Source organism: Pavona decussata, unplaced genomic scaffold (assembly GCF_977016875.1).
Source record: "Pavona decussata unplaced genomic scaffold, jaPavDecu1.1 SCAFFOLD_98, whole genome shotgun sequence".
Lineage (NCBI taxonomy): Eukaryota > Metazoa > Cnidaria > Anthozoa > Scleractinia > Agariciidae > Pavona > Pavona decussata.
In genome coordinates, this window is record NW_028145514.1 from 611,532 (window position 1) to 634,490 (window position 22,959).

Sequence of the window (22,959 nt, forward strand, 5' to 3'; positions counted from 1 at the left end):
GAACTTCGTAAGGCCCAACCCATACAAGGAGGAGAAACTTGAACTTCAGGGCTTTCCTCTTTTGACTGGTATGTCACATCAGGCAGCTCGGAGATCTTCGAACCCCCTCTCTCAAGTTCCGCGGCATAACTTAACATTGCTCTGTCAAGTAGCGTCTCTTGCTCTAAAACACGTTTGTGTTTACCGCACTGTAAGTATTGTTCCAAACTGGAATGCCTCTGATATGACATTACGCATCCTTCCTCTGGACATGAAAACATCGCAGTGGTGGCATCCTTACTTTCATTCCCACCGTCATCTTCTCCATCTAGCGAGGACGCTTTTTCCGGGTCTGTAACTTTCTTTGGCTTGAAAGGAACAAACTGGTCATAAACGCCGCTTTCTTTTTCTTGATCCTCAATTTGAATGAGTCTTGCCACAACAGGTTTATCAAACTTGCTCCAAGACACAAGTTTACCTAGGCCGATGTCAAATGCCTTCCATACCCTGAGCCCATCGCTCTCGTACTGAAAATTGTTCAAATAACTGATGCCATCCCAAGTCACTGTTTTCTTCGGTTGCTGTTCAGGCGTTGATGCCAGAGTGACTACTACACCAGGAACTCCACCGGATGATTCAATGGCGACCTTCATATGGCCAGACGTTTCAATATCATGTCCCTCGTTGAGGTAGAGTTGCATGTGACTTTTTATGGTTGCAGCCTTTCTGTCGCATGCCCCCTTCCCCCCTTGAGGATCTGAGAAATCCATTCTTCTCAAGACAAGCCCCGCCTGATCTGCTTGTACCTTGGCGCCCACAATATTCCAACCACAGTGATAACATCCTGCGTTATCTGACCTGTAAAATACAGATTTGAGGCTCGGAATTGCTTTCTTCAGTTTCTCTAGGACATCTCCCATTATAGCAAGAACTGTGCTACTGTCCTGGCTGCAGGACTGAAAAATATGAACAAACGTCATAGTCTCAAGCTGACCAGCTGACGACCTTCTTGTTGCCACTGTGATGTGCCACGGAATGCCACGCTTTGCAAACCAATCGCGTTGACTTTCTCTGTATTTCCGCGGTAAATACTTCATCGCCCAATCCTGTTCCAGCATAACAGACTCTTCGTTTAAGTTGTCGATTGTATTTACTCTGGCGTCGTCCTGGTTGACGGAGCGAAGGAGATGAGCCTTCCATGTCACGATGCTATGCTTGGCCTGTTCTGTAGAAAACGTTAACTCGTCAAGCTCTTCTTCTGACGTTGTTACAAGGTTAAGCGCTTCTTCTATTTTGTGAATGCTGTGCTCCAGGCGGTTACAACGATCGCACACTCCATCGTGCGCGTGATCACAGTTTCCTTGGTAGTCGGCGCTCTTAGCATCGCTAAGTGCATACTGTCTGCAGTGGTCTGGGATGGACGACGACTCCGAAACATGGACCTACCAAAACAAAAATGGTTTTGTTACATATGTTTTACTCGTTAAAAACAAGTTTTAAAAAATTATTTGACGTACCTTGAAGTCGCTTTTCAGGTAACGCTTCGCCAATTTCATTTCCTTCTTTTGCTGGTTTGCCCAGGTCATTCCCATTCCAAGATCTCCTAACTGGTCAGCAACATTTTCAAGGTCTTCAAACGCTTTTGAACCAGAGGCAGTAATGTAATCAAGACCCTGCAGGGATTTTCTAACAGATGCTGAAGAGACATCAAGAATTCGCAGCAGAGAGCTTCGACTCAAACAGGCTATGTTTGACTCCCTGCAATACTCTTGATACTGTTGCACAATTCGCTCCGAAACTAAGTTCCGAATAACATTTGGCACCACGAGCACCTCACCAGAGGACAGTGACAACTTTTTCTGCCCAAATGGTAAATCTTGAACAACATGCTGGCTAGTTATAAAGGAAATAAAATGATCAACCATCTCAGGAGGAGCGCACATTCTCTTCTGCACTGCTTTCGGTAAAGGAGAGCCTCTGCCATGTATCAACATGTGCTGTTTAGCAATCTTGCAACGATAAGGTGTAAGATTCGGAATATATCGTTGAAGAGACTTGAAACTGATTTTGTCAACCATAATTGACAGTATCTGACGGCGTGTCTCCCACTGGGTAGCACTGTTGTAGCATTCTGTTAGTGATTCCAGTAGAGCGCTGTCCACATTTTTCTCGCCATCGGCTTCTGAAGGAAAGCGTTCACTGATTTCCTTTGAGGGTACCAGGGTATGCCATAAATTACCAGAATCTTTACCGGCTATGACCTCCAGTGATACAGCAACAGTCTCTCCCGCCTTCTTAACATAGTAACGGTTCGTCCTTTCACTGGTTTCGCTCCAAGGGATTTGTAAGGAAGAACGAATTGGACTTATGTCCCTTGAAATCAGGAACTTGTTGAGTGTAGATCTTGACTTGTCAATTGGAGTGCTCTGTTGAAAGGAACCTTGTAGGCTCTCCGAGTCTGATGGCAGATATATCCTCCCAACGATAGGTGTATCGGCCTCAAACTTGTGCAGTGTAAATGGAGTGCTCATTACCTCAACGGAACTTGAACTGGCGCCGGCTTCCTAGGAAACACAGGCGAAAATAGTTCACAGAGACGAAGCAAGCTATTCACCCCTGCTTGGTAAAAGAGGAGGAGAGGAAGACGAGGAGGAGGAGGAAGAGGAGGAGAAGAGTTTAAATTTAATGAGATAGAGATAGTCGCTAGTGAAAATATTGATTATTTAAAGGGGATTATTTTCCAACTTTACTTCTTTTCAGAATAAAAATCTTTGCTGATTGGTACTGGGCAGCTAGAAACTCATTTAATTGAATCCTTTGTTGCATTTTGTTACCCTCCTACATTTTTCTTAAGTAAGGTGTGATTTGCGTTTTACGATGAAGTGGTAAAATTCTTCAGCCCAGCGAACACCTCGAGCGCTTTGAATCCAACTCCCCCCTCCTCGTTTCACCTAAACTCCCCCACCCAGTATAATCTCGAATTCTTGAATACCATAAAAATTCCCGAACTTTAGAAAGTTGTTAGACCATATTCTAAGAAGTATGCGACCTCCCGTTTTCCTGGAATGCTCAAGTAATCACAATTAGACATAGAGCAATTAAAGTGTGTAAACACTTTTTTACATGTTACCGAGTTTGTCACATACCCCGAGCCGACAGGGAAAGCCCCCTCCCCGACTTTTTGCGAGGACCGCAACATTTAGACTTCAAAATTTTCTGGGAGAGGATGGTCCTAGACCCCTCTACAAACTCGCGCTAGTTTCCAAGTCCTTCCAGTTAAAAATAGGCTCTGCCGTCCCTGGCCGAGCGTTGGTTTTTCTTTCTTTTTTTTTTTTTTTTTTCAGTTTTTCCAGTTAGAATCTGAAGTTGCACTTATGTCCAGTGATTAAAATTACGTAAAATGAATCATCTTCTCACCAACATAGTAGTTTGTACCGGAGTGGCAATGCCTTCGCAATAAGAAGTAGCGGTCGGTTTTTTCAGCAGCGTCTGCTCTTCATAAAGTGACTGCAAGATTCCCCTACATGATCTACACGCACCTGTCAATAACAGCAGCCTCTTTAGATAAACATTTCGATTTATGGAAGAAACGATAATATCAGTAAAACAGAAATACATACCTGAACCCACAGGAAGTAGTAGTCCAGTTTTTCTAAGGATAACCTGTGAGAACATTTTCGTAATTCCTCTTTCGGCTTTTGGAAATTTGCTTCGCACGTTTTTGTGCTTCGATATCGTTTCAGGTACTCGACACCTGTCGGTACCCCGCACCCAACCAAGTCCAAGGCGTGATCTATGCGACGGACAAATCGTCATCGTCTTGATGTTTTCTGGCATTGAAAACATGGCCGAACGGGCAAGAATAAGCTCAACCTCGTTCCCCATATCTTGAAAACCATAAGATGTCTTATGCTGGTCAATTTGCTTTGTACAGGACAGCATAGGTACTATCTTTCTGGACCTTGTTCTGTCTCTGCGATCAAAAGAACACGGCCCACGAACTACCGACCTGAACGAACAGCAAACTTCCATGATCGCCGTTTTGTTTACAGTTCCTTACTGTTTCTCTGGTGTAATAATAATTCAATTCATTCATAGGTCCAAAAATGCAATTACGATTTTCACCAATCCGACGTAACGACGTCCAAAAATCTAATTAGTTAATTACGTTCTTCTTCACACAAAGAATATTTCAGGATCAAAAAGCGCAGCAAAGTAACATTATTTATAACACGAGTATTGGCCACTATCTTGGTTTCATTAAATTTGTTACGACTTTTATCGTTATCACTTTTACCCTTAGAAACATTCAGATTTCTGTCTTGTGTTTTTTGTTGTTGTCGTTCTGTGTGCGTGTGCTTTCTTTTGCAAATTTAATTCACTTAGTAGATCACGCGGTTTTTGCAAATCTATAATTCACTCATCACGAGCTCGCACTTTTAGATGTAAGAAGATTGGAAAACTCTATAAACAATGTTTTTAAAAACGGGGATGGACCCTTAATGTGATTTCTCTTCCCTTTCTTTATCTACAGAGATCTTAGAAAAACTCGCTTATGATCAACGGACGAGTAAAACAAACAGTACTTCGCAAGTATATTTCACGCACACGATGCAGTTTAACATAACAGTCGAAACTTTTAATCAGGTTAATGTAGTTCAAATCTGCAGCGTTTTACCTATTTCTAGTTTAATTTATCCATGGCAGTGATAAAGAAAGAGGAAAAGAAAGTTTCCAATTATTTGTTTTAACACAATAATATTACGCAATAACGCAGAGCGAACGGATACTCTGAAATTTCCATCTATGAAATGCAGCCGAAATATGTATTGGTCCGTAACGTTACCGAACTTTCGATCCAAAGATTTTTCTACTGCGAATGAAGTAATGTTTCCTTTTAAATGTCGCTTCATTTTTTTCTAAAAAGAAAAACTGTGAACTGTGTGAACCCGTGAACCTGTGAACCTATGAACCCGTGACAATGTGTCACGCCATCTTTTTTACACTTCGATCTCAAGAAAATGCTGATAAATCTGTAGCCTAGCGGGTCATTTATTTTCATTTACCCAGAGCTTTGTTTTTATATTATGATCAATAGGTATTACGGTGGCCCATACCTGCCACGGCAAAACTTACTTTTCCACGGCAAAACTTACTTTTTCACGGCAAAACTTACTTTTCCACGGCAAAACTTACTCTTTCACGGCAAAACTTACTTTTCCACGACAAAACTTACTTTTCCACGGCAAAACTTTCTTTTCCACGGCAAAACTTACTTTTCCACGGCAAAACTTACTTTTTCTTACTTCCGGAATCCAGTCTCTCTCGGTCTGCAGTTTCCCGCTATTTTAGATCCGGGAACTTCTGACTGCACTCCGGCGGATCCAACATGGCGGATCAGGAAGAAGATTTCGTGTAAGTATGTGAAAACGTAGCAGTATGTGATGAGTAATTTTTCAGTGGACGGGTTTTCTAAAGTTTAGTCCCTATTTCTACCTTTTAGACTGTTTAATTCGGTTTGTAGGCCTATCTTGTGGTTATCGCGGGGATTGCACGAGTATAAAACTTCAAATTTTGTCTGTCCTGTCACGGAATGCACAGGGTATATTGTAAAGCATAAGTCCTTGTATGGAGAAATTGAACTGCCAAAAATTTAAATTAGTGAGATCAACTAGTAAAACTGTTAAATAACAGTACATTTCATTAACTTCAACTCTTATTTATTGCTAAAATCAACAACTAAGCTTAACTTGTTGGACCCTTGTCTGGAGTCTGTAACGTACTTAAGCCTGAGTTAAGCTTTAGTCTCATACAAGCTTAAAGCTTTATAAGTTTCTCATTAACTTTCACAACAAATATTATCTTTACAAACAGTTTTCATAGCTGGGGACGTGTGCAATGTAAAAATCAGCTGCCTTTTCACCCTGGTTGTCTTTGGGTTGAGACCTGTTATAAATTAATAGGTATTGTTTATCTGTCAACAATTAGTATTTTACAATCGACTGCTTAGAGCAAGGTTCAATTTGCTTGGAATACTAGAGAGAAGTTTCTGAGTTCTCAGATATCTAAGGGCATATTAAATTGTTGTACACTTGCCTTTACTAGAGTGGAATTTAGACACTTATTCACTCTTTCTGCAGCTGAATTTAAGCTGTTTGGACACTATGTCACTCGATATATATTTTTCCTTCTCTGTAGGTTTTGTACTTCTTGTTGTGCAAAACAAAGAAGTGGTGTAAAGTTCTGCTGGAAATGTGGTTCACCATCTCAGTGTCCTTTGTCTGGTCAAGAAGCAGGCCCTAATAGTCCCAAAACGTCGTTTGGAAAGCCTGTACTACTGCAAGAAAAGCCAAAAACGAAGTCATTTGAGGATTACATGGCTTGTAAGAAGAAACAGCAACAATCCGGTTCAAAATTTCGCCCAAAGAAGAAAGTTAAGGTTAATCCTGATGAACTTGTGACAATAAACATTGGACAAATGAGAAATTGTGGAAATGACTTGAAACCAATTTGGGGGAAGCGTTTGCCTATTCAAGTGACGAAGTCTGCTGGTTACGCAAGGATACTAAGTAAAGGAATGGAAAAGTGGGCTGCATTTGACAGGAAGTTTGATCCTGAGGAAGACTATATGTTGTTGTTTGAAGATGGTAGCCATGCTGTCTATTTACCAGGACAAGAAGAAGAAGAACTTGAAAAATACAAGACTGAACTTGGTAAAGATTATAAGAGGATAACAATGTACTTATGCACAACAGCTGACTTTGAAATGTCTGAAGACAACAATCCCACCAACTCAGAACTGAGCTTTTCCAAGCCAATCAATGTGCCAGAAAGTTCTTCGGCAAATGACTTTGAGTCAGCATCAGTCTTTACTCCTTCAAGAAGCTCTGTTGACAAGAATGGCACTCCACCCTTAAGCTGCGATTCACCAAGTACTAGTGGTCAAGAATTGGATCATTCATGTTCAAACATTCAATCAGCAGAACAGCAGATTTTAGAAGATTCCCAGTTAGCAGAGATGCTCCAACAATGGGAAAACACCAGTGAGAGTTTTCAGGAAATCACTAACCAGGAAATCACTAACTGTTCTACCACTGTTGTGACAGATCCAAGCCAAATTGTTAAAATCTTGTCAGAAAGAGTTGATCGCATGCAAGAATTTTTTCTTGTTTCACGACGCTGTGCACCCTTTTCAAGAACAATTGCATTATGGCAAAGGCAGGCCAGAAAATCTCCACCCACAAGTGTATTGAAAGTGCATTTCAATGGTGAGGCTGGTATTGATACAGGTGCTATGTCACAAGAATTCTTAGCAGAAGTTATTTCTGGGACATGGGAAGGGAGATGTTCCCAGATGGAAGTCCCACAGACTCTACATATTATGTTCAAAATGGCACTTTCCGCACCTGTGGTGAGATTGTAGCAGTTTCGTTGGCCCAAGGAGGACCTCCTCCATGTTTCCTTGAACAGTGTGTGTATGAATCAATGTCAAAAAGCATTGACATGATAAGCATTGAAGAATCAGATCTGACAACAAAAGAACAGCAACTTCTGAACGATGTCAGTGAAAATTGCAATAACTTCACTGACATGATTTTTGAGCATGGATACACTGGGGTAGTGGATGATGATCACATCGATGAAATTTTAAGATCTCTGAAAGTGAGCCTAGTAAATCGCCGTTCGTTGTACATGAAAGAATTCCTTAAAGGAATGTCTACCTATGGATTGGCAGAGTTGATACTTAAGTACCCATCCGTGTGCCAGCCACTGTTTGTCAGTGGAAATTTTAAGGAGCATTTGACACCTGATGCCGATTACCTGTTCTCCCTAATGGACCCTCAGTACTCACCATCAGGTTCTACGAGAAGACGAATTGAAGAAGATGTAATGGATCACTTCCAAGACTGCCTAAATTTGTTTGAAGATGGGAGCATCATAGGTCACTCAGCAGCAGTTGCCTGGAATTATAAAGATGCCAACCTTGACTGTGAAACTCCAGATGCAGCAGAAACATTTGAAAATCCAGATTTAACAGTGGCAGGAGTCATGGGATGGTTAACTGGACAGAATCACAAACCAATTGATAACCAAATGTTTAAGGTGACTGTGTACTTTAACCATGACTGCCTTAAGTACAACCCTAAGCACAGAATATGTTTTCCATCTGTAGGCGCATGTGGCAAAGAGATTACCATTCCTGTAGCCCACATGAGCTCTTCAGATGAGTTCAAAGAGCTCTTCGTCCTTGCATTTTGTAAAGGCCAGGCTTTTGCCAAACCTTAACTGTTGATAGTGTCACTGGGATCATACTAGTAGGAATAGATAATTTTCTTATGTACATTTAGTAATACTGAGCTCCAAAAGGAATGACCATTCCTGAATGTTATGACCTTTCCTGTCATTCAGTATAGTTCTGATGCCATTACGTTTGTGTTCGTGTCTATTGACACTTGTCAGCTTAAACCTAGAAATGCAAAAATATTGAATTGAAACTTATTGTGGATACATTTGAAAGCAGATAAGTGTTTTAGATGGAAAAAGGATTTCAGGTCTCAAGATTCAGTTTTGCACACTCCATATAATGCAGTTACCTTTGTTGTACGTTGTAAGCCTGTTGTGTTTCATCCATAAGACTAATGACTTCTGAGTTATATTTGTTTTGTTTTTTTTATGTGGAAAAAGTGATAAGGGGCATTTGTTGTTATAATACTATTTCCGTTAGGTTGCTGTTATTTTGTACATGTAGTCCCTTTGCAGCTGGTTGGTCACACCTGACCTACTGCACACCAATGTTATGGGCTACAACTAAGTATGTATCAGAAATAGAAGAATGAAGTGAGCAAGTAAAAAAGGCTGGATATTTTGATTACGAAATATTTTATGGACAACAATACTTGCTCTCCACAAACCTTTTATCTATACAAATTGTAATGTTTCTGTTAAATATGCAACCTCAATGAACTTGAAATTGCCAATCCTACTAACTTCATCGTGCCCTTGCTAATTCTGGGACTTCTTTAGTGCTAGACCATCACAAGAACAAAGTAACTGACCCCCCCCCCCCCCCCCCATCTCCAAAATATTAATAATTTATCGGCATTGTTAAAGTAACTCTTATTTCAACATTGTGTTTCAAAAGGAGTTTTGTGGTATGCATCAATGTAGCAAAGTCAAGATGATTGTTCCAGTTTTAAGCAAAGGTACTTGTAAATGTGACTGTTCAAGTTCTATTATAATTATTCAACATCTTCAGTTCTGCTTAGAGAAAAACTATTATGTAATTATAAAGTTGGTAAACAAGTAACAGTGTCAGAGTATTCTTTATTGCCAATTGTTACACAAACCAGGCTTCCAGGTGCAAAAGTGTGGCTTTGTGGAAGCTACATTGTAGACAGTCAAAGTACAACTCAAGTTTTTGAATTTTTATGAAAAGCAATGTTACACAACAATGATCATGAATCATTTAGCAATCATAAGACTTATCAGTATTTTTGATAACTGATCATGCACCTGATAATGATACTGACACAAGTTTGTGGTACAGTTCCAAGGCTTCTCTCCAGTGTGTAGGCTTTTTAAGGTCAAGAGAATCCATGGCATATTCGAAGTATTCAAAGTGTTCATTAGCTTCTTCCTTCTCGATTAGGTGGTTTTCGACATAACTAATTTTATCGTCAGGCACAGGGAGTAGCAAATCGGGCTTCCCACCTCTTCCTTCCGGCAAATAGTACAGCACATCTGGAACTCCAGGAGTAGTGTCATTTCCAGATTTCCTTATTCGATGTGTATTCCAATGTTCTTTTACGGCGTCCAAGTCTTCCTGCAACAGTTCTGCAAAGCAGAACCAAAGACAATCCTTCTGCAAAGAATCACCTGTGTTAAGATCCCCTGCTTCAACGAGATCCTTAAATAGATTTATCCACCAACTTGATCTGTTTCTTCGGTACTGTGACCAATAGCCCTCGATCCTTTGGTTTCTTGGGGAGGCAACGTATTTGTGGGCATTTTCATCGTCACGAAAAAAAGCTTGCATGGAAGCCATGATCTTGTTCTCCGTACCCAAATCAGTGACTAGTTCACATGGGCACCCACCACAAGTCTTAACTGCATCCAAAAAGTAAGATCAAATGTTGTCGGGATAATTATTTGATCGATTAACTACCAGCGATAACAATTTTCTACTCCAGCCGTCAATACAACCATGAACCGGAAAACCATAGGGTTTAAGTTTGTCATATCCATCGGCGTGCCAAACGGCATTTGGACCTGGGTTATGATACTGACGTCTTTTCAATTTATGTCTTTTTCTCATTTGGCAGCCGTCTGGATCCAATTCCCGAAGTAAGAGCTCCACCACTTGTCGTGGAACTTGATATCCCTTTAACTGGAGGCTATGCCATACATGCCTGTAACCCGCAATACAATCAGGACCATCTAACATGCCTTCAATTTCGAGAATTATGGTGTCAACATCATATTCGGGGTTTCTCCTGGACAGTCCATACATCCGTAGTCGGCTGTGTAAAGTCCGTTCACTTATTTCAATGTTGTTGTAGGTTGCCAGTAAGTCTAAGATGTCTTTGTATTGATAACCACGATAAAAGTAGTATTTTATAAGAACCTCTTCCGTATTATCTTCAACCCCGTTTTCGTTGTCACTATAAGCCGTCGCCATCTTGATTCTGTTTATAAACAGATCCCGTCCCAGTCCCTTTATGAAGTTTTGCCGTGGAAAAGTAAGTTTTGCCGTGGAAAAGAAAGTTTTGCCGTGGAAAAGTAAGTTTTGCCGTGGAAAAGAAAGTTTTGCCGTGGAAAACTAAGTTTTGCCGTGGAAAAGTAAGTTTTGCCGTGAAAGAGTAAGTTTTGCCGTGGAAAAGTAAGTTTTGCCGTGGCAGGTATGGGCCACCGTAAGGTATACAGTGAAGCCATAGAAAGTCATTATAGGGAAATCTAAGTTATCGCTCATGGGTAAAATTGGCAATGTTTTAGTGCTAAAATGTGGTTGCTGAAAATTTGCATTTATAGCATGCTATTCTTAACCTATTTCGGACGGAAATATAACTTAGGTTTTAAATGTTTTTCCGTGAAACAGAAAAAGAAGACCTAATAAAGTAATAAATGTCATTTGAAGGTTAGTAACCCTCTGCGGATTAATACGAGAGTCGTCGAAAGTTAAGGAAAATTCCATCCCGCCGGAAGCGGACTTTGAGCTCAACTGAGTCAAAATCGTTTTTCGCATATTTACGCGGAAGGAAACGGTATTTGTAAAAACTAACTACGGCTCAGCTTGTTTCTCACTAGGGACTACCTATAAGCAAAATATGAGCGAAATCGATTTTTTGACTTGTGCCACCACTTGGTCGATATTTGCGGAAAGCCGCTCTTAAATTTCCAGTAAAAGGCATCCTTCCCAACAGTTCAGTGAAAAGTTGTATTGCTACAAGTACCTGTACGGCTTCTGTCGGTCAGCGATGCGCCTAATATCGTCGAAGAGGAAAATTTGTGCCTGGAAATGGGGATTACAGAAAGCTTAAAGTCGTACTCATCGACACCGAAAAAAACTGAAGTCTAGTAGCCACAGGCAGCCTGATGTTGACGAGCCTGATTACAGGGTCTGGAAGGGGTTCTGCGTGATCCGGGATTTGGCCGAAATTGAGCGCGTGATTCGGGGTTACAGATAAATCCAGCCGTGATTCGTGAATTCTATATCGACTGTGACGCGGGATTTTCTTCATCTGTAAGTCCGTGATTCGTGATTTCCACCGACAAAATTCCGTGAATTCCGTGAAAATCAAATAACAACTATGGGTAATGTTTTTTTTTTAGCCTGTATCAATTCCCGGTCACTTGACTTCAATTATGTTCAATGAGGTTTTTGCAATGTTATATTTCATCATTTGAATAGCGATCTGTCAAAAACTTTTTGACTCTCACAACGGGCGGTTTTTAACCTATAATGTTGCAAAGTGGAACCATTTTTCCGCATTTATAATACAGAACGTTGACTTAATACCGTTTCGTCATTGCGTATACGTATTTCCTTCGTTTAATTATTTTTTCCCTTTTCAATCTATGCTTGTTATACTTTATCCGCATTCTCTCCCCTTAGTACCTTTATATGTAATAATTGAATATAACACATTTACACAAGAAGGTTCCTAGTACCAGTAACATGGAAGCAAGACTTAAATCTTTCTGTGCGAAATCTAGAGAAAGAAAACGCAGAAGGGATGTAATAGATGCTGCATTTGCAGACCTCCGATCTGTAGGAACCCAAGATTTGATGGATACCAACTACACCGCATCAGACGACATAATTTCTCTGCTTTGCGTTAAGTTCGGCTGGAAAACTGTGTTCACCGTAGGTCGCCTTCTTTCTAACTTGCCCCAAGTTGTCGCCAGCCATATAGAGCAGCATATCATTGCAGGATCCTTCGCAGAGTTGGAGAGAACTCTCACGCTTGATGAAATTCATGTAATCGTGAACATGTTACGAAAATGTGAGGATTTTCAGGAGTTTTCCTTTGAACATTCTCTTGCTTCTATTTCCAAGAAGGCAGAGATTCCACTGCATCGCATATTGTATCCACCTACTACAGTTTGTTTATCCTGCGGCTGGAGTTTGCAGCTTCAGAGTAAACCTGCCCATGTAACTGTTTTCGAAACATGTCAACCCCTCCCTGGTGTAAAATTTTCTCTGCGTTGTCGTAATTGCAATCTTCATTACGGGTATTCAATGTACGGTAACGGCGAAAAGGGATACAGATTCTACGAGAAAAGACGTCCATACATCGAGTCTAGCAACGTTACTTACCTATCCCGTGATTTCTGTTTGCAGCAGATATGTCTTGCGTAAGTATGATCAGTAGCTTAATTTGAACATTACATTTGTACAATTTAGAATACCTTAATCTTTCCGCTATTACCCTTTTTTTCATCCTGCTTCATCACTAAGTTGATAAAACCACCTTCGTTTATTTATTTATTTTTTTTAATCCAGTAACCATGCCTGGGTATCCTTTCACGGTTTCAGCGAAGCCTACAATGAGTACGCAACAGAAACCTCCTCCACCAATTCAACATATGTTAATACCTCTAAAGGTTTGTGTTTTATTGAAATGTGAATTCTTTTTCAAAACATCGTTAACTTGATAAAAGCTAGCCATAGCTAAGTTACAATTTTGTTTCTTCTATAACCGAAACCTGTGTTAACCAACTTAATTACTTTCTTTAATTGCCACTGTGTTAAATTTTTTTTTTTGTTTCTTTTCCTTTTACTTACTCATAATTTAATGAGCATGCTTACCAAAATCCCTGCTTAATTTTTCCTACTTCTAATCAATACCGGTTACTCGATAGGTCTTGTTTCTTTTATCGCTCTATTATTTATCTTATGCCACAAGGTTCCAAGTTCGATGCACGTTTGGATAGGAAGTTCGTGTCCTCTGCATTTTTTGGCCATGAAATAGAGGAAGAGTTCCGTGAGAGGAAAATGACCTGGTGCTTCAAGGGAAGCGACTATGAAGCTATTGAAGCTGCATTCAGTGCCATCAACGATTTCAGAGCAGGAAAAATCTACTCGCACGAGGAGGCAAATTGCTCTGCACTATGTAAAGAGAAAGGTATTTTTTTTTTAGTTAACAGCTATCCCTCACCATGCTATTAGCATTTTTTTTTGTGGGGTTGGGAGGGGGGGGGGGGGTTATTGGAGAGGGGGGATTAAAATAACTGCGAGATCTGCATGATAACTTTTTTACACATGGTCTTAATTCGTTTTTCTGTTTTAGGTTGTCAAAATTTCACTAGTATGGACGGCATATGGAAACTGCGTTTTCCACATTGTATGTGGCCTGTAAAATCTGAAGTTTGTGGTGTTCCACATGTTAATTTTCCCAATGTGTGCACTGAGGAGCCCAGCAACCCCGATTCTGCATTTTGCGAGAAACACTTTACAGTTGCACAAGAAAGAGGCGTCCCCACTAGGTTACGCGAATTCGTTCACGACTTTTGTGGCATGCCGCTTAGACATGTAGAAGGTGAATCATTTGCAACACTTCTTTTAATACCTACTCTAGCTTAGAAGTGAATACATATGTTACTTGCGATTCTTTAGCTTCTATTTTTCAATTCACAATCTTTCATCTTCCACTTGTTCTGCAGACGATTCCAGTTCCTCTGTAACGATGAGTGACGTTGACGCTATAAACAAGTCGCTTAATGAGCTCCGAGATCGAGAGGGTCATACTCTCACTGAATCTACTGTTGTGAGATCGCAAGGTTGAATAACTTATTATTTACTTCTTTTTATTCTTGTCGTGTATAACAACATTTTGAGTAGAAACGTAGTTAACTTCTGCTACAACAGTGCGAGTATTGCACTTCAACTCTGCTCCCGCCATCGCTCACGCGATTGCCAACTTTCATATCGTGGGGACTGGGTACGAGTATAGGTGATTTATCAACTGGTTATGGTTACAAAGTATTTATCCAATCCCCATATTTTACATTTTTTCCCTATTGCCAGTTACCAAATCCCAGGTACAGTTACTTGAATCCCATTTTCCCAGTACAAAAACGGGCCAATCCCAGTTGCTATTTTACCCGTTCAGTGCCCTCTTTCCAGCACAATTGTGAATTTGTCAGACGCGTGACCACTATTCTTATGCTTTACAAATTTGAGGTCGCTGTAATATGTCGATTACAAACTTATTACAGCTCTGGAGATTTAAAAAAACACTACTTTCAAAGAAAGGTAGTTTTTAATTTGCGGGGGGTCTTAAGTAACTAATGAGCCATACCTTAATATGATTTAGTTAGGGAACTGGTCATATCGAGTTCCCCTACTAATAGCGTACAACATTGTTTCCATGAGTTTCCTTTCACGCCTTCGCTCCCAGGCCAACAAATACGTGTGATTATTCTTATGCAATATATTTTTTTTAATTTTGCATCCCTTTAGGTATGCACAAGTTCCTGGAAAAAAACAAGGCCATACTTGCTGCAGATCATACACCCGTTGAAACACAGTACTGCAACAAGGACACTGGTGCAACACAAAAAGTAATGCAGAAATGGTCGCGTGGTTTAATGCACTTTGTTCGAGGTTCTGGTATAATTGACAGTTGGAGTCCTTTGTTTATGTAAGAGTTTTACATTTAGCAATTTTACGCCTTTTGCATTTCATTAGCATATGGTATGCATGTTTTGAAGATGAAAAGCCTCAGAATGTACTTTCATTTGAAGGGGTGCACGGAATAATACCCTTATTTACTTTTGATGAAAGAGCAAATTCTCCTTTTATTCCATAAGTGAATACAAGGCAAATTGGAAGGAGAATCTAGCAAATGATCAGCAGTAACTTAGTGCTTTTTCCCATGCAGCCCTTCATTTGTACAATTACCAACTTCAATAGCAATAACATTATATGCAATCATTTCTGCATATTTACTATGCCCAACTCATTCTAAATAGGAAATGATATTATTAACATAATTTCAGAATATTACAATACTATTTTCAACCTAGCTACTTCCAAAAATGATAATACTTCCACCCATGCAGAATTTAACCTATTGCTTTCAAATTTGTAAGGAATGATTCCAACACGGTAGCATGGGTTGCAGCAGTAATTGTTACTCAATACCTACAGAGAACTGTATACCAGGAATAGTATATACTGTATGATTAGCAGGCTAACTAGAATATTTACATTCCCCCTCTTTTGTCCGTTTTATTCTCCCTAGTGGTAGATTTTAATGCTGCCATCATGGTTTGTAAACGCGAAAGCCACTCAGGTAAATGTATAAAAAAACCGAGGTTAGTGGGAGTGGGTGTTAGTTTATTGTGTCGAGAGTGGGAATACAATTTGGTCACTAGCACATACGTTAACTAAATAATGCTTTCTTCCACAGTTCAGAATCTCCTAGTCAAGCATTTCTGATGGCAGTGCATTACTTATACCTACGCTTAAAGGACACGTCACCTACAAAGTGGTCTGAATTTACGTTGAGTTACGATAACATGTGCAATGTAGAAAAAATGTTAATTGCTAGGCAAAAATTGCCTCTGGAAGCACCCTACGACAGCTCTGGCTAGAAGTTAACAAAGTGATTGATCGGCTTCATATAAGAAACCAAATAGATCCGAAATGCAAGGAAATCTTCAATCCCGATAAATTGAAACAACTGTATCCTCAGCTAAACATGCCTGTTGCGGAACAGACTTTTATCTGGGCTTCGCGTTTCAAGAAAATTCTAGGTGCTATGCCTAAATCTCATTTTTTATTTTTTTATCATAGAATGGTGATAAGGAGGAATCGTTATACAGAAAAATGCTACAAAGCAAACACAACTCCTGTCTTGCCAAAAGTGCGCTCAGTAAAAAGTTCTTAATGTTGAGAGTTTATATTTTTATTTGTACTCAATAATTTATTACAATGCAAATGCAATTAAAAAAATACATTGAAAATAAATGGAACCCCTACTGCCCTTTTCCGGTAACTTATCGTGCTCGGTAAATGGTTGTTGTGACAAAAGTTTTTAACAGAGGTCAATTTTAAATCCTATAACTCAATGAAAACATTGGCCAAGTGCCAAGCATGCAATAACTGTGTAATGCACAGATCAACTCGAAACTTCAACATCCCCCCTTCCCCCTTCCCGAGCAAACACAGGGCATTTGAACTTTTGAAGATTGGATCGTTCAAATTTTGCCCCCCTCGGGCCAAAAAAAAAAGTTAAAATATATTTATCGTGCCTGATAAGTTACCGGGTCTTTCAAGAAACTGGTCCCTAGTAAAACTAATAATACCTGGAGTGCTTTACTCAGTTTTAAAACGGAATTTTATCGTTTGATATGTAACTGCTGTTGCATTGTACTTCAGTACCTGTAGAGTGGAAAAAAAAAAACAGTTTTAAAGAAACGTACACACCATTCTGTATTTAAAAGCGACGAAGAGAAAAGCCATGATTATTTACTTCAAATTTACTGTAAATTCTGAATTGAAATAAAATTGCCTGAAATTGTTTCTAGAAAAACTGAATGAAGTTCGAGAAGGTGTTCCGCCTGTGAGTGATCGTTTATTTTAAGTCACGTCGAGTTCTGAAGAATTGTTTGAGCTCAATTTGTGGTTATGAGCTAATAAAATCTGAAAATAGTGCAGTATGTTTGTTCTTAGGCCTTATTTCCACCATTCCACGCAATAAAACGCAAACACGCTTTTTTTGGTTTTCAATTTTTTCAATCACCAATGCGACAAATCCACATCCAGAACATAACTGCAATTTAAAGATGGCGGAATTTCGCACGAAACACCAGGAGGATTAAGATTCGCTTCACGTCGCAAAACAAATTTCTAGTACAACACTTACCGCAGATTTGGGTCCTCGATGGATGTAACTTCCTGAAAACTTCGCTTTTCTTGTATTCTTACAGTTTTTATAACCCTCCAGTAACAAAGTAGACATATTTTCCCATAACCTGGTACGAAATTTGGCCTAATTTTCCACTGATTTTATGGAGAAGATCGCGGTTTTCGATCGCTGTCGGATGGAAGCATACTTGATCCGCCATATTCACTCGTGGGATGATGAAATATGTCAAAATGGGTGAATTTGATTGGTTTAAACACAAAGCCCCTTCGCGTCATGAATCGTAAACAAAGGCTTTGGCTTAGGTTGCTACGGAGTTGCTAGGCTAATAAAGAAGTGCGCTGCCTCGCATTACTGCGGGCGTCATAGTACTAAATTTCCGCATAGCGTATATTTTTCCCGCGAAACCAATCAGCGTTCATCTTATCGACATCACCTTCACCAAGCATTTTTTCACCTTTTCACCTTGGAAAACAACTAATGTACCCTTGGGGGGGGGGGGGGGGGAAGGTGTATTTGGTTCAGTTTTGCTTGGGCTTGGTACATGGTATGTGTGGCTTGTCCAATTTTCCCTTTCGTAAACAAGTATACTGTTTACATTCCCCCTATTTTTCCGTGGGATTCTCGCGACCAGTACGGTAAGCTTCTATGTAACCGCCGCCATCTTGGTTTATAAAAGCGAGCGCTATCTGGGGATAGTGTCTAAACAACCAAGGGGACTAGGAATGGTTGTTAGTATAGTGTGTTTTCCCGCCGCCCCCATAACTCCGCTCCCCTCCCCTCTGTAGTTCAGACACTCTCCCCAGTTCGCGCTCGATTTTACAAACCAAGATGGCGGCAGCTCCATCGAAGCCTACCGGTTCATGGACAAAGGGTGGATGGTAGTACATGTTTTAAAGTCCAGGTGCAAATGAGTGCAGTATGCTCCTTTCTACAGTGGATAAATTCAACAACAATATGTCCAAAGTTGGGAGCTTATCACAAAGGAATGAAAGGTAACTCTACAATCACTGCAGATGGTGATATTCCCTCAAATTTATCTGGGGAAATTTAGATTTATGGTACTTTCTCTTAGCATTCCTTATTAGAAAAAGGAAAGCATTTGGGGGAGATTTCAGGTCACTTAAACCCTTTGAAACCCTTTTCACCACAAATCCCTTTGGAAAGCGTTTTAAAACTTGCATTCAAGGGGTTTGAAACCCTACTTAAACCGTTGCAAATGCTTTTGAAACATTAGCTTTGCTTTCTTGCATGTACTTAGTTATGCACACAATTTTGCTGCATAGATTGAAAAAAACCCCTTGGAGGCAACAAAATCCTGTTTTCTGTAGTACACTTGTATTGATGAGTTGTGAATTCCCTGTGTGAATGAGACAAATCCAAAAATAACTTAAATAGCTTTAGTCATAAAAATCAGTTGAATAGTTTCTGTAACAGCAGTCCCTTAAACGTACACTGGCACCTCCCGCTGTTTATCTCTCGAGGCTAAATTCCCTAAGAGGTACCAAAACTGCAACCAATCAAGGATGGGTTTCACCTCTGTAAAACTTTTATAACACCACCTAACAGCCTAAGCATATGTATAAACATCTTTTTTTTTTTTTCAGTTATACTGTTGACATGACAGTTGGAATGTGCAGTGGTGAAGTTTGGAATATGGGAGTCCTTGCAAGCACCAGTTTGGCTTGGATTGCAATTGGAGAATCATTGCCTCTTTCTCACTATGAGCCTCTTCGAAATCAAGCGAGCAAAGAAAATCCAAACCTTATGTACTTTAATAATTGATAACCTTAAATGATTGCAAAAACATGTACAACTATCAGAAAGGGTAACTTATCAGCAGAGTTCACTTGTGTGTTTTCTCATGTCTTTCAAGATTGCATCTTTCTGCAAAGACCTTGTTGCACATTTCACACTTGTATGTGCTTAATTTTGTTTGCGTGCCTTTTCAATTTAGACTCGTTGTAAAAGGTTTTGTTGCAATCTTGACAAACACATTTTTTTGCATCCTTTTACGTTTTTTTGTACAGTATTTGTCCATGGCGAAGGACTTTCTGCATGTCGTATACTCCATCATATCAAGCAATCCAATGTCCCCTAAGTCCTCTCTGTATTACTCTGCTTTCTGCTTCCAGTCCTGTTTAATATACAAAAGTTATGTCTTAATTAAATATCAACATAATAACTGACACTAAAATACTTTTAATTATTAATGAGAGCTTTCTCTCAGGCAACAACTAACAATGCATTTACATAATGATGTCAGGTAACATGTGTATATACTCTTATAGCATTGCAACCAGCGAGGGTGATTTATTATGGTCATTTATTATGCATTAAAATTTTTGAACTCTTAAGCACATTGGCTGAATGTCATAACCAGACAATAGATTCACACTACAGAAACCACTGTGAGAGTTAACCTTGGGCAAAGTACGTATGTACCATTAGTTGCGGAATCCCATTAAAAGAGCGATTAAATTTATATGAAGTGAGCATTTTACCAAAATAAGAAAGGTTTTGAAGGTGACAAAAATTGTGGGATAAAAATATTTGCATCTCTAAGGGGTGTGGGGTTTGGTAGTAGATAACAACTGGACTTACCATATCTTTCCATACAAGTTGGTACCTAAAAGGTACTACAATCTCACTTGTGGGCTTGGCTTAAAAATTATACCCCTGCAAAGAAACCAATTATTTGCAATTTTAATAAAAGTTCATGTCACAAATTCACCCTAAGCGGGACCACTCCTACACAATAAAAGGTACGATGACCACCTCTGTAATTTTTATATGGGAATCTCTCCCTAAGCAAATCACATTTCAATTGTATAAAACAAAACAATGGAAAGAGAAATCAGAATGATCTGGAATTTTTAGAGGAGTGGTTGTCAATATGAAAACCCTTCTGTGGTGGAGGGACAACTCAATGCATTATTATGTAATTTCACAACATTTTCATAACATTGTAAAGTGTGATTCGTTGCACCGCATTTTTGATCAGCTTGTATGCTTTATTTGAAAAAGAGAATCATGGCTTCGATCTCTGAAATTTGGCATACAGGTATTGACAGATCTGTCAACATCATACTCTTAAGGGAAATTTACACAAAGAGGAAGGGATTTTTGCAGTATGCACTCCGTGTTTTCCCCTCGAAAGACCAAGCAGAAACTAAACTTCTCTCGCTCATTACTCGATCGCGAACGCTTCAGTCCTGATCTCTTAAATTTTGCGTGGTTATCAAAAGAGCAGAGGATTAAAACTAGATTAAGCGGTAAACGCGACGAGCTTACGATCGTTTTAAATACTGCACTTAGACGAACGTTTTAAATACTGCAATCTCCATTCTAGTATATGAACGAAAAAAGTTTGCACGAAAAGTGGTAAGGGAACTTTCTGAGTTACCTGAATTGACACAATTCTCTTCATCGAAAAAGGCAAGCGATTCCGCTACTCAGCCTTTTAACCTTGCAACCGAATCTTTGAAAAATCATATCTCTCTACATATTATAAAGTATAAAAATGAGAAAACTTTTTTTATAAAGATTAAGTAACGCAATTATGTCATGTACATTGCCTAACCTCACTAATATTATAAAGTTTATTTATACCACTAATATAAATTTTTAGAGTAAATTCGAGGGCGTCTATGTCCCATTTGAAGTAATCCCGCACATGTGGTTATAAAAAGTGCAGAGGATTAAAAGTAAGCTTTAAACGCGACGAACTTGTGTATCGTGTTGAATACTGAAATCACCATAATCTCCATTCCAGCATTTGATAAAGAAAAAAAGATTACCCAAAAGTGCTAAGGTAACTTTCTGAGCTAACTAGAAAAAGGCAAGCGAGTTTAATTTCATGCGAGTTCCGCTAGAGAGCCTAGCGCTCGAGTGAAAATATGCTGATGTAACCTAATCATTAAAAAAAATCATATCTTTGGCTTGGATTGTAGAAAAATTACGTTTCTTGCACGAAAATAAAGGCCAACTAAGAAACTAGAGAGAAATTAAGAATTTCTTTTCGCTCGAAACATTTCAATTCATGAAATTAGTGTAAACTTGGCACATCCGGTAGAGTTTTCGATTCGCTGCATGTTCCCCACTAACGAGCACCATTTGATCGCATACAATTGTTAACTTTGAAAATTCGTAATTCTCTTGCCACGAATCCGAGAACGGTACTTTTTTCCATATTTAAAACTTTATTTATTGCAATTACTCATAACTGCAAAGCAATGTAAATTTTATCGTTTCTTTCCCTCCAAAAATTGACACATGTTCAACTCTTGAAGATCCATAATTGCCTTTTTTACATCTCCTAGCCCGGTAGTTTTAGATATATTGAACAATTAATTCCTTTTAGTTTTCGATAACCAATATATGTAGATAGTAACGTTTCTGAAAAACTGAAAGCGTTTAGTTTCTTTTGCAAGCGTTTAGTTTCTTTTTTGTATCTGCACGGATCTAATTATGTTTGTCTGAGAATACGCGAGTAAATTGTTAGTGACAGAATCTATTCAAGCGCCATGTACAATCTCTAAAGTGCCTATGAAGTGAAACATTTTTTGTAGCAGATTGATAGTTAAGTAGTTTCTTTGTAAAACGTTCTCAAACCTACTGGCTTGAAGTTAGCACAGTAAATTGTGAGCCTACATGACATATGTAAAAACGATCGTATTACAATGCAACATACACCAAAAAAAAACTAGAGAGCCGTTTGTATGGACAGTAATTAATTACTTTTCCTGATTTTGCTGCTCTCATGTAGAAAAGAAAGATTTCTAGCAGCAAAAAGCTGTTCGAACAAGTTAAATTCAACACACCCATGCGCGAAATAGGAACGCATACATCACGCATGAAAGACATAACGCAGAGTGTGGAGTGTAGTACTTGTTAACGTTCGCTGCATGTTCACCATAACGAGCACAATTTGATCGCATACAATTTTTAACTTTGAAAATTCATAATTTTATTGCCATGAATCCTAGAACGGTACTTTTTTTTATTTTTAAAACTTTGTTTATTGCAATTATTCATAACTGCAAAGTCCAAAAATTGCCACATGTTCAACTTTTGAAATCCATAGTTGAATTTTTAACAAATCCTAACACGGTAGTTTTAGATGTATTGAACAATTAATTCCTTTTAGTTTTCGATAACCGATATATGTAGATAGTCACATTTCTGAAAAACTGAAAGCAGTAAATTGTGAGCCTACATGACATGTAAAAACGATCGTATTACAATGCAACATACCCAAAAAAATACTAGAGAGCCGTTTGTATGGACAGTAATTAATTACTTTTCCTGATTTTGCTGCTCTCATGTGGAAAAGAAAGATTTCTAGCAGCAAAAAAACTGTTCGAACAAGTCAATTTTACAAACCTTTCAAGCTGTTTTCCCACTTGCATCCATCAGGATTAGGGATCTCCTTGCGCGATGCATGAATTCATGTAGGCAGAAATTACAACAGAAACAGTACAATTCAGTGCAATAAGGCCACCAAAAGGAATCGCAGATAACATTGCACATCCAAACGGAATGTAGTAAAGCTGTGGGCAGAGCTTTTTTTTTTTGGAGGAATACCAACTTCACAAGCAAATGTGCA

At 39.1% G+C, this 22,959-nt stretch overlaps 1 protein-coding gene, 3 long non-coding RNA genes and 1 pseudogene across 4 annotated transcripts; 3 read left to right on the top strand and 2 right to left on the bottom strand.

Moving 5' to 3' along the window:
- The first annotated feature begins 5,110 nt into the window (after positions 1-5,110).
- Positions 5,111-7,535, top strand: LOC146472499 (uncharacterized). Its single transcript, XM_085119308.1, has 2 exons — positions 5,111-5,394; positions 6,178-7,535. Exons 1-2 carry the CDS (start codon positions 5,369-5,371, stop codon positions 7,400-7,402), a joined length of 1,251 nt encoding a protein of 416 aa, XP_084975434.1. The 5' UTR covers positions 5,111-5,368; the 3' UTR covers positions 7,403-7,535.
- Positions 7,536-9,129: 1,594 nt separating this feature from the next.
- Positions 9,130-10,893, bottom strand: LOC146472500 (uncharacterized; annotated as a pseudogene).
- A 3,255-nt stretch (positions 10,894-14,148) lies between these two features.
- Positions 14,149-15,126, top strand: LOC146472501 (uncharacterized). Its single transcript, XR_014866551.1, has 2 exons — positions 14,149-14,259; positions 14,942-15,126. It is a non-coding gene; the product is annotated as an uncharacterized LOC146472501 (long non-coding RNA).
- Positions 15,127-18,190: 3,064 nt separating this feature from the next.
- LOC146472502 (uncharacterized) lies at positions 18,191-19,658 on the top strand. The gene is made up of 2 exons (XR_014866553.1): positions 18,191-18,346; positions 18,959-19,658. It is a non-coding gene; the product is annotated as an uncharacterized LOC146472502 (long non-coding RNA).
- LOC146472503 (uncharacterized) lies at positions 19,104-20,162 on the bottom strand. The gene is made up of 2 exons (XR_014866554.1): positions 19,956-20,162; positions 19,104-19,488 (listed from the first exon to the last, which is right to left on the bottom strand). It is a non-coding gene; the product is annotated as an uncharacterized LOC146472503 (long non-coding RNA).
- Positions 20,163-22,959: the final 2,797 nt, after the last annotated feature.